General features: G+C 42.0%; 1 protein-coding gene and 1 pseudogene across 1 annotated transcript; both read right to left on the bottom strand.

The window, feature by feature from the left end:
* Positions 1–1,918: 1,918 nt before the first annotated feature.
* LOC147732859 (zinc finger MYM-type protein 1-like) lies at positions 1,919–3,582 on the bottom strand (annotated as a pseudogene).
* An 84-nt stretch (positions 3,583–3,666) lies between these two features.
* Positions 3,667–4,452, bottom strand: LOC147732858 (zinc finger MYM-type protein 5-like). Its single transcript, XM_086954915.1, has one exon. It carries the CDS (start codon positions 4,450–4,452, stop codon positions 3,667–3,669), a length of 786 nt encoding a protein of 261 aa, XP_086811041.1.
* Positions 4,453–11,741: the final 7,289 nt, after the last annotated feature.

Below are 11,741 nucleotides of genomic sequence, written 5' to 3'. Positions count from 1 at the left end.
ACCGGTATTAGGGCACCTACATCGGGCCCTAAGTGTGGAGTAAATACTATAGGATGAAATGTGCTCAACTCAACCACATGTGCTACTTGCATTTGGAAGGTACATTTGTTACTTAACACAATGGTGAACTTTTAACCCGCAGGTACTGTTAAATGTTCGAGAATGTGCTTGAAAAAAAAAGTTACGTTTTAAAAAATATGAACTTTTAACCTGCAGGTGTCATAGAATGTCCCAGAAAGTGATGTGATTAAATAGGTTGAACTTCTGACCTGTATGTGGCACGGAAAATGAAGAAGATTTTCATATGGAAAATTCAAAAATAACCAATGGAGATAAGTTTTGGAATGTCGTTGAAGGAATGCAGTATTCTGATTTGTCCTTTACATGTATTTATATGTAGAGCGACTGAGAAACTGTGCCAATAATAGTTCCATTCTTGATGAAAGCGGTGCATTACATGTACTGTGTGACAAAGAAAGAATTGCGTGTGTGTGTGATATTTGCAATCTGCATACCAACTAAAAATGTGAGGTAGAAATGAACAAGGTGTGTTATGTGTTCTGTAGTAGTGATTAAGTATTACGTATTTGAGGTGATATTTTTTAAGTTATACTGTTAGTTAAGTGTGGTGTTTCATATTGGTTATAAAATATGCATAAAGTTTGACCTGTTGTTAAATGAGTACTTAATATATGTTTAGGAATTTTTCTCAAAGAAGTGTAGTTTGTCATCTTTAAAGGACTGTATGGGATTGAAAATGAGGTATAGCGTTAATTTGGGATTGCTAATGTATTCATGCAAGATAAACAAAATGTCCCACGTTTGTAAATTATATTTTTTGTGGAAATAGTGGAGAAGGGGGTGTAGTAGATGTATGTGTTATTAAGTTGAAAGCGATCAAACAAAACCCAGAAATGTTATGTGGACAGGTTGTGGTCTTATTTTTGACACTCAGAGGTACATTTGAATATAAGTTGAGGTCGGTTGTTGTACTGTGAGGCCGTCTACAGTTTTTGGAGATGACATGGAGATAGTAAAAGTGATATGTTCCTTTTATATGTACACATAGTTTGAATCATTTGATCATAGGTTGAGATGTAATATGAACATGGTTTCTGGTTTGCATTTGGGTATAGTTAATAGTTTTAGTAGCTTCTGACAAGTGAATAATAAAAAGGTAGATATACTAAAATATATGGTAGTAAACATAGTAATGATTGTTTGTTCTTATGAAATAGAAATGGTTGTGGAGTGTTTCTTTAGAAGAGATGTTTCATAAATGTGTGAGAGATAAAAAAGAAATGAAAATGGTCGGTGTATTTTCTGTACGACTTTCTTGACATTAGTAAACTGCATGTGATTATAAGCAGGGCCGTTTCTAGGTGTTGTGCCGCCCTAGGCGAGAATTGAAAAATGCCGCCCCCCCTCCCTTTTTCTACTATCACTCTCTCCCCCGTCCTCCAGGCTAGAAGAATAAATGCATTAGATATAAAAGAACTTGTATTAACTTTGCAAACATGTGTACACATTTTTATACTGTAACCACTGTCAGAAATGCAGTCAAAGCTTGCAACATTTACTTAGAGCACTCACCCTAAAAATAAAGGCTTTCAATTAAGGAACCATAAATACAAGTTTGAACAGTATGAACATATGGACAACATATTACCTTAACTGCAGGCAGAGGCAGTGCCCTTCCCTGATCCATAATGTGGTACTGCAAACTGGCAGCAAAAGGGTTTGTACAGCAGGGGGTTGGTCCTCCTTGTCCCAAGGACAAAACACACATGAAAACTTGTTGCCCTTGACCCCAAACAGTATGTCCTGGCCGTCCGGCTAAAGGAACTCCACATCCCTGATTGTATTTTGTTTTTAAATTTCTCTCTTCCAGCTTCAATGGTGTTTTGGGTTCTTTCTCTTAATCCAACGATACCTTCCTTGCTTTTATTTTAGCAAAGTCTTTAAGAAGATCTCTAATGTCAAGCTGGTAAGCCATGTCTTTTCCTACTGAAATTGTGGCTAGTCCCACAAGTCTCTCTTGGCTCATGGAACTGCGCAGATAGGTTTTTATTAATTTGAGTTTTGAGAAACTCCTCTCCGCACTTGCCACTGAAATTGGTAAAGTCAAAAGGATACGAGGAGCTATGAACAAATTAGGAAAACCATTTTCTAATTTGTTTTGGCACAGATAGTTCAGCACATATTCGGGTTTCAATTTTTTTTGTATTCGATGACTTAATCCTGAAAGTTCAGAGCAGAGAGCTGCTGCATCAATGTTCTTTAGAAAAGATGGGGTTTCTCCAGGTCTAGGCTTTGTTAGAGCGGTTTCCAATTGGATACACAAATCCATGAGTTCTTTGGAAGTTTTCATCTTGAGGTCACTCATATTGTATAGAAAATCAAATAATCTTGTAATTTCATTTAACTGTGTGAATCGCTCGAACTAATTGCAGTGTCCAATATTGCAAAATAGTAATTTACTCTGAATTTCTCTTTGGGGTCAGCGATGGGTTCATCTCCTGATTCGTAAACAAACAATTTCCTTTTCCTCCTTCTTTTCTCTGGCTGAAAAATTGGCTCAATATTGATTTCTTCAGCTACCTCTCGAGCATCAACCAAAACTCTCTCAAATTCCATGTCACTCCTCATGTTTTTTAAAAACTCCTCTGTACTTTTAAGCTCATTTACTGTTTTCTCAAGAGTAAAGTGCTTCTCCTGCATCAGTTTACTGGTCAAATTGATTTGAAATATTATACTGTGCCATGTTACAACTGCAACAACAAACTTAAATGAAGATATACTGTTTAGAAGACCTTCAGCTTCAACCTGAGTCATGGTACCAGAAGAGCCTTTGAAAGTTGAATCTTCAGTAACTTCAAACAACGCGTCATATACATGCGGTAACTGATACCTGATGGGAGTTAAGGCATCGATCCTGCTTGACCACCGAGTATCACTCAGAGGTTTTATAGTCAATGATGGTATATGACGTTTCAGTATATCCCATCGACGTGTTGACGCAGCAAAGAATACATACAATCGTTGTATAACATCAAAAAAGGCTGTTGCTTCAGTGCAACACGAAGCAGCGTCATTTACCACAAGGTTCAGTGTGTGGGAACTGCAGGGGACATAGAAGGCACACGGGTTAATATCCAGAATTTTCTACTGCAGACCTATTTCCTTGCCCTTCATATTGCTCCCGTTATCATAACCCTGACCGCGTAGGTCTTCAATTGCCAATGAGAAGCTTTTGAGCTGATCTCTCAGAACATGACTCATTGATTCACCTGTGGTTTCGGTTAGTGGTACAAATCCCAAAAAGTGTTCTTTTACTTCCACAAATCTAATGATAATGGTCATTTGTTCCATGCGGCTGATATCTGGGGTGCAATCAAAAATGATAGAAAAGTACTTTGCCTTCTTAACCAATGAAATGATTTTGTCTTTGATACCGTTTGATAGCACCTGGATCAGTTCGTTTTGAATAATGTTGCCTGAATAGTGAGCATGTCTTCTACCCTTATTTTGTATTCTCCTGAGATGTTCATTCATAATAGGATCACACATGGCGAGCAATTCCACAATTTTAAGAAAATTGCCATTGTCATGAGCATAAAGTTTATCACTGCTGCCACGGAAAGCCAAATTTTGTGCACCTAAAACTCATACAAGACATATTACACGCTCTAAGATCTGATGCCAGTACTTTTCTTCTTCTTTAAGCTTTTTTGTATTAACACTATCTATAGTTGCGTCTTGTTTTAGACTTGTATACAGGCCCTTCCAGTTATGGAAGTTGGTTATATGTTTAACACTCTTTTCGTGTGAAGACAGAATTGCTGATATATTATGCCAATCGTTGCATCCATTCTGAGTGAGACTTGTACTGGAATTTCCGCCAAATACATTACAGCAAAAACAGAAAACTTTATCGGTTGATACAGAATACTGGAGGTATTCACGGTAAACAACTTCGCCATTTGGAAGTTTTCTTTTATAATGTACAGCTGAAAATTTCCTTTTTTTCTCATCTAAAGGACATTTTTTGCTCACTTGTTTTGGCCCATTTTCAACCAAAAGAGTTCTTAATTTGTCTCCACTTATTGGTAAGTGTTCCCAGGAAGCAGGATCTGAATAATCTATTTTAATGCTTTCTTCAGTTACTGTCTGGCGTTTACTTTGATCACCATCTTCAGTGTCAAGGTTATCCTTTGCAGTATCCACTATAACGTCTTCTTGTTCTTGGCTGTTAACTTCTATGGCCTTGTATGGTAGGCCTATATCGTCATCTTTTTCTGAGGTTGAAGTTGATGCCTCAACAATTTCAAGAGAACTCTTTGGAAAATGTAGTAATTTTTCAATAGACCCTTCCAATTTGGATAGTTCTATTTCTCTATCCGCTTTTCTTTTTCTGTACTGAGCACCTGAGAGTTTTTTTCTGTCTGCCATTTTTGATCCTTTCTAAATTCTACCTGAAAAAACATAGGGCAATAATAAGTCGGAATATTGTATAGATTCAAAATGCATATTACACTTGTAAAAAAAACAATACCTCATTTAATATACAGAATGCTCTTTTTCCTTGTACATATGCCCTTGGTAATAAAACTCTGGAGGATAATGTATTTGCTGGATGGATCCATTTTGTGTCTAGTCCCAGTTTTTCATTTATAAATAATGGCCAAGTTAAGGGGCCATCAGGCCTCCTTTTGATCAAGTGGGCTGGAACCTCACACTTAAATGTAAATGAAACCGAGGTAAACAAAAGTGCACAGCATGTTAGCTTTTCACAGGTACTTAAGAGAGGCATGCTTTTCACTTTTTTTCCTATGCAAGTGCATGAACTGTAAAAATGTCAGATGTGTTTGTCTGTTACAGTATTTACGCACACTTTAATTAGCACTAGTGTATTTCTTTTATAGCACTACTCAAACAATGCAGGGTGTCAGAGTGCTTTACATAACATACACATTGAAAATAAATTGTGCAAGTGTGTAAATCAATGTACAAGATGTGTTCAGTGAGGGTTAAAAGATGTAGCAGTCACATAACCTACATAGCTCCCTGTGGTATATTAAAAGGCTTACTAATTATGAACAGCAAGTAATGGTGTTCAAAGCAGTAGCCCACTTACCTGGGCTACATTAAAAAAAAGATTCTGTCATCTGCTCATTACTTAATGTGCTTTGAAGGAGACACACTAACCTTCTACTACTCAGATCAGATGGACGCAAAAGTATAATGGCACACAGACAGCATGTGGCATTCAGGGGTGGCCAGGACAAAGTCGGCTGGGGCACTGGCACAGGCCACATTTGGTAACTTTCTAGCTCCAGCAACGCCACTGCAAATCACCCACCTTCACATCTCTTCCCCGTAACATGCCTGTAGCAGTGCAGACTTATGCTTTCCCTGCCTGCTTGGGGAAGGAAAGGGCCTAGGGGGCGGGGGTCTCTTGTTCTCAAGGTACAAGGGCTGGCTGTGGTGAAATGACACCAGGCCCAGTTCCACTGTCCACGCACTGGAGGCTCTAGACCATCACGAAATGTGGAACATCTACTGCTTGAACCTCCCACTTTCAAGAAGGAAAGATAGATGGCCCAATCCTTTTCAGGCAGCGCAGTGAGAATCTGGAACTCACTCCTGCCTCAGCTCCGGATCACCACCTCCTCCCAGGCCTTCAAAACTGACCTCAAAGTTCTCCTCCTTCAAAGACACTTCCAAATGTAATTCATGCCCTCTCTATTATCTGAAGTCCTTCCCATTATAGAAAAATCTACTTTACATGACTATGGAAATGCCTTCCCAGTGTGTTCTTGTGGTTTGAGAGTCTGCAATTTATTGCAGTATTATCCTTCTTCTAACTGTGTTTGGTACACGTTTGTAACATGCACACATCACTATTCTCTTGTAACACACTGTTTTGTACCTCTTACATTTTGTTTGTTTTCGAGACTTGCACAAGTGCCACCATTGCCTATGTAACGTTTGGTGTTTGAGTGTCCTCCATATATTGCAGTATACTGCTTCCAGACCTGCCCCGCCCGCGCCACCACCATCCAAACCGTCCTCACTCGGAGTCTCGGGCACACAGCACACAGGCGTCACCTCACCCGTCAGTGCTGCCTGGCCTGCTACCCAGCTCCTGCTCACTCACTCACATGAATTCATTTCATTCACAAAGAGTGCGAAAGAAGCTCCCAATTCAGAAATCATATTTAATCACTGTAATTGACTCAACCATGGTAGACATGTGGCTACATCATTATCTCCACCTCCAAGCATTGAGGCTTTTCCATCACTATAGAAACCACCAGTAATTATAGATTTGGAAAAAAGGGCAAAGTGGAACACAGACAAAGCCTTGTACTTTCTTTCAGTGATAATACATCCAAACATATTTTACAATAAACGGAAGCACATCACTGCACAATGGGACGAGCAAAGATCGATGATATGCCTGTCAGTAGTAAAGCAAGCCTCCCTCTCTCTCAGAAGTGCAGTATTCCATATTGCCCGAGGGCCGTAGACCAGATTTAGCAGGGCAGACTACTACAGTGATAGTGTACTTTTTGCGCCACTCTCCAGCCGACCGTGAGGACGGGCTCCGGAGTCAGGCCGCAGCGGAGATAACAGATAAATTAATGAATGATAAACCTCACCCGTCACCCGCCCGCCTCCGCCTCATTTACAACATTAGGCCTGACTCAGTGGTGATGAACATTATTATATAACATGATTATTGATTCAGTTACAAATATTCGAATTTGCAGCATGCAAAAAGGCATCCGATTCCGATATATATATTTATTTTTATATTCATTTTCGCAGCCAGGCCCAGCGGCCTTCTGACTCACCGGCGGTGCTGCCTGCACTGATTGTATTGGCATTTATATAGCGCACTACTTACCCGTAGGGTCCCAAGGCGCTTCGACCGCTGCGAAACCCTTCCTGGCTTCCCTGAGAAATGGTCCCTTAATGGGTATCTCCAGGGTGAGACCAGGCATCCCCGGCGGTCTGGTGGGGCCGTTAGTGAAGATGAGGCAAGCTAATGCCCAGAGTTGCCGAGTGTGATCGCTGATCAGAGTGGGCACCGAGGCGAGAGAATTATCGAGTCCGCTGACCCTGGTCCAGAAACCTGCTGCGCCGGGAATCGAACCCTGGTCCGGTCCGTCCTCTGCTCTCGGGTCTGCCGCCTCTAACCAGTGAGCCACACTACTTCACTTGCTCAAGTAGTCACTCATGACCTGCTGACTGCTACCTACCGTACGCGCGACACGACCACCACAACACGGCCAGGCCTGACTCATTGACCCCACGGCTATGCTGTTTTTAGTCGTGTGAGTCGTCGTAGTGCTGGGGAGAGGGCAGCCAAGCGGGAGACGGAGTCGGGACTCGGGACCGGACAAGACTCTGTGTGGTGGCACTGGCTGGCTGGCCGGTGGCAGCTGCAGACCAGACCAGTGCTGCAGTATTACTATAATTAAATTATGGGCAAAGGGGCACCAGGCCAGCCCAGCCGACGACACGACACACACAGCCCGACCGTCCCCCGTGCACGCCGAGAGATGGTGGCACTGGTGCGCCGTGCGCGTCACCGTCACTGGCCTGCCCTCCCTGGCCGAAGCACTGCTCCGGGATTGGCCAAGAATGTTCCCCAGGGCCGTCATTGGTAACGCTACTAGTGTGTCTCGCGCACCCCGCTCTTCTACTACACACACACACACAAATAATCTAGAGTGTGCACCGCTCGACTAACCTGAACGCAACAACAAGCATCAGCAAATGCAGTTGCAAACGTCAGCAGGCCAGGTGCGTGCGCTTCACTTCCACAGTGCTGTGCACTGTCTGAGTCCAGACTCCACTGCAAAATGCAGCCCTCATCATTTTGCTGCCCTAGGCGGCCGCCTAGTCCTGCCTAATGGCAGAAACGGCCCTGATTATAAGTGAGACTAATTGTCAGGCTGTGTTCCTTGTGCTGAATTAACATAGGTGTTTACGTGGTCCCTGTTGTACCGGTGCTCAGCTTCACTATCCCTTTTGAGACACTCGTCAATTTTTTCATTCCATTTATTGTCCTTAATATACATACTGTAAAGGGACGGTATATCAAAGGTTTAGGAATTACAACTTTGTTTATTCTCCCCATCCCGTGCTATACACTCTACAGAGTGTTTAAACGACTTTAGTAACATACAGATGTCTAGCTAGTAAAGGTGGTGTAGTGCCACTGGGCCCATTTAAAAACTGTGCTAAGGGATGGTTTATGTTTTACCCGCCAATTTGCATGTTTGAATACTTTTTGCTGATAAGGGTTCCAGCAGCCACCTGTTAAAATTAACCCCGTGTATGGGTATAGTGGCGCTTCAAGGAATGGTGGGGGTTTCTGTTTGATTTTGTACAGTTAAGCAAGGGCGGGGGTGCGGGTGGGGGAGGTGGGTATATTCGTGATTAAATTACAGACTTTAGTAACGTGCAGATGTCGAGCTACTGAAGGTGATGTAGTACCACTGGGACCATTTATAAAGCGCCCTATGGCATGGTATATGTTTTACTCGCAAATTTGCATGTTTTAATACATTTTGCTGATGAGCGTTTCGGGAGACATCTGTTGAAATTAAGCCTATGTATTGCTGGCTCTCTTTCTTTTATTGCGAAAAGTTAAGCAAGGGTGGGTGTGGAGGTGGTGTAGTGGTACTGGGACAATTTACAAACCGCCTCATGATATGATGTATGTTTTATGTGCAAAATTGCAGGTTTTAATACCTTTTGCTGATGAGAGTTCCGGCAGACATCTGTTGAAATTAAGTCTATGTATGGCTATAGTGGCACTAACGGGAGTGCTGGGGCTCGTTGGTTGATTTTGTAAGGTTAAGCAAGGGCAGGAGTGGGGGTTGGGGAGGTGGGTATGTTGCTGATTATAACACAGACATTTGTAATGTGGCCATGTGTAGATAGTAAAGGTGATGTAGTGCCCCTGGGTCCATTCATAAAGCGCCCTATTGCATGTTATATGTTTCATCCGGAAATTTGCATGTTTTAATACTTTTTGTTGCTGAGCATTCCGGCAGACTCTTGTTGAAATTAAGTCCTGTATTGCTATAGTGGCTCTACCAGGTTTGCTGGGGCTCCTTTTCTTTTATTTCGTAATGTTATGCAAGGATGGGGATGAGGGTGGTGTAGTGACAGTGGGCCCATTTATGAACCGCTTTATGGTATGGTATATGTTTTACTCACAAATTTGTATGTTTTAATACCTTTTGGTGAAGAGTGTTCCACCAGACAGCTACGCAAATCATACAACATTTCTGTGGATAGCAAATCTTCGTGCTAACAGACACTCTTGCACTGTGGTAGAAGGCTGCCAGCGTTGATGGCAAATTTTGAAACTTGGTGCCATTATAGATTTAAATAGAAGCTTGAACCATTTCTTTGTTAATATGGTGTAGTCAGGGCTATAAGTGGGAAAAGAAACCTGGTGGTGCTCTAAAAGGCGCAGGACAAACCTCTTAAAGGGGTGTGGGCTATCCAAGTAGGGGCATGGTCTAAATCAAGATAACTAGCATTGTATGCTTAAGAAAATCCCCTCCAATTATCCTACCTTTGGAAAACACACTCTTTAAAGGATTTCCCTTCCTCCTACATTGTGGCTCACCTAGCATGATGTCTCCACTTCTCAGCAGTGACCAAAATGAGCATGCGCACATCGATGTGCATGGTCTCACTGCAGTCCAATAAAAAAAAACTGACTACCTTTGCGAAGTCTGAAAATAGAGCCCGATAGAGACTGTTTTGAGGCCCCCTGAAAATAACTGCCACTTAAAGCACTGCATTCATCCATCCTAAGCACTGCGCCATCCAACCATCTTTCAATTCATCAATACATTCCTACCGACATACATAAATCCATACATCTGTCCCTGCACTCATCCTAAGCATCTATCAGCACACTCACCTATGGTGATCACTGTGCAATCCATTTAGCCATAAACCCATATATCCATACATACATCTGTCCCCGAGCCAATTCTAAGTATCTATCAGCCCACCCATCTATCCTAAGTACTGGTCCATGCATCCTTCCATCCTTCCATCTATCCATACATCCATCCAGCTAGCTATCCATTCATCCATCTGGCCACCTATCCACTCGCTCTTTATTCAAATATCCGTCCTTATTTACATACATCCTCCACCCAATCCTAAATACAGCGTATCATACTCATCCACCCAGCTTCTTAAGCGGCCGAAAAGGCTGGCGATAAGTATAGACAGGCATATATTTCTGATAAAGAAAGCTTTGAGCTGCTCTTTGTGGACCATAGTTCACCACCCTTATTTGGTGGTGTTTTAAACAAAGGTTGACCCAGCGAAAGAAATGTAAAGCAGCTTTTCAGTGTATGATGTTAATTTAGAAACATAACGTTTTGTCCATTTCTATATAGCAACACTGATTTAAACTGGCCGTGACTGACAGATACTGAATACCTGTAGTTCTTACATTTGAGAGAGTATACCAGACAGCTAATTTGGGGGGATGAGAACCTGCACTTCGATATTTCCATGTGAAGCATAGTATAGGGATATAAAGGAAATTCCAAAGCTACTATCTTCATATTAAAGAGGGGATGTGAGAACTAAGTGAGCCAGGCAAAACATGTGCTTTTGTAGCACTGAAACAAGAAACTATGAAAGGTCAGAGCAGGGTCATGCTGGAGTTGTTTGCCTGTGGTCATCTCCAGAGGCGCATCCAGAGCGAAATTTTGGGGAGGCTATAAGCAATAGGCAGAGTGGGGATGTAGGGGCTCTAAAAAGGGGTAAAAAAGAACAGAGCCTCATTTACAAGGAAATGGTCTTTTGAAGACCTGTTAAGTACTCGGTGCGGCTCTGTTTGTGTGCCCGGGAAGCTGTCTCAAGGAGCCTGGGGCAATGGGCATTGCACGCCTGGTTGTCTCTATGCTAATCACCCCACGATGATGTTGCTCCTGTGCTGCAAAAAGAGAAGGGAAATCCTGAGAGAAAATGGCTCTCTGTAAAGGATTTCGCTTCTCGTGCAACGCAACTCACCTGGAATGATGTCTCCACTTCTCAGTAGTGAGTAATGTTCCTGCTCTCACAGTCTCACTGCAGTGCAATAAAAAAAGAAAAACAACGGATTACCTTTGCGAGGCCTGAAAATAGACACCGATAGAGACCCATTTTTAGGATCCCAAAAATAAACTGCCGGAGCTCAGTCCCCTACAGACCCACCCCACTTAACGCTTTGGGTGCAGTGTTATGTTTGCAAAGTTGTAGATAAAATTGTTGGGCTAATAATGGTCATTTTTGTGTGTGCCGTTTGGTTGATAATATCATCCTAAGCATATAGATTACAATTTTTAAAAATACTATCTATAAAGTTGTCTGCAGTGGGCTGCAGATGGAGTGCTGTGAGGTGGTAGGGGTGCGGATGAGAGGTGAAAAGTACGAGGTAGTGCAGTTACATATAAATTGTAAAGGTGTATGTAAATATTTAAATAAATACATGCTGTATGTTGCATGGCACTACCCGTCATCCTACTGCTTCCCTGGCCTGCTCGATCAAGTTGCAGCAATGCCTCTGGAAGCCTTAGGTAGAACTTATAAAATTGTATGTTATTATTTTAACATATTGAACAGATGTAAAAAAATAATTGAATCTATTTTTTCTTTTTCAGAAAATTATTTCGTTTGGATTAAAATTTGAAAATGCCGACAAG

Source organism: Lissotriton vulgaris, chromosome 2_1 (genome assembly GCF_964263255.1).
Source record: "Lissotriton vulgaris chromosome 2_1, aLisVul1.2, whole genome shotgun sequence".
In the NCBI taxonomy this organism is placed as follows: Eukaryota; Metazoa; Chordata; class Amphibia; order Caudata; family Salamandridae; genus Lissotriton; species Lissotriton vulgaris.
This window is presented reverse-complemented; position numbering and strand designations above follow the sequence as displayed.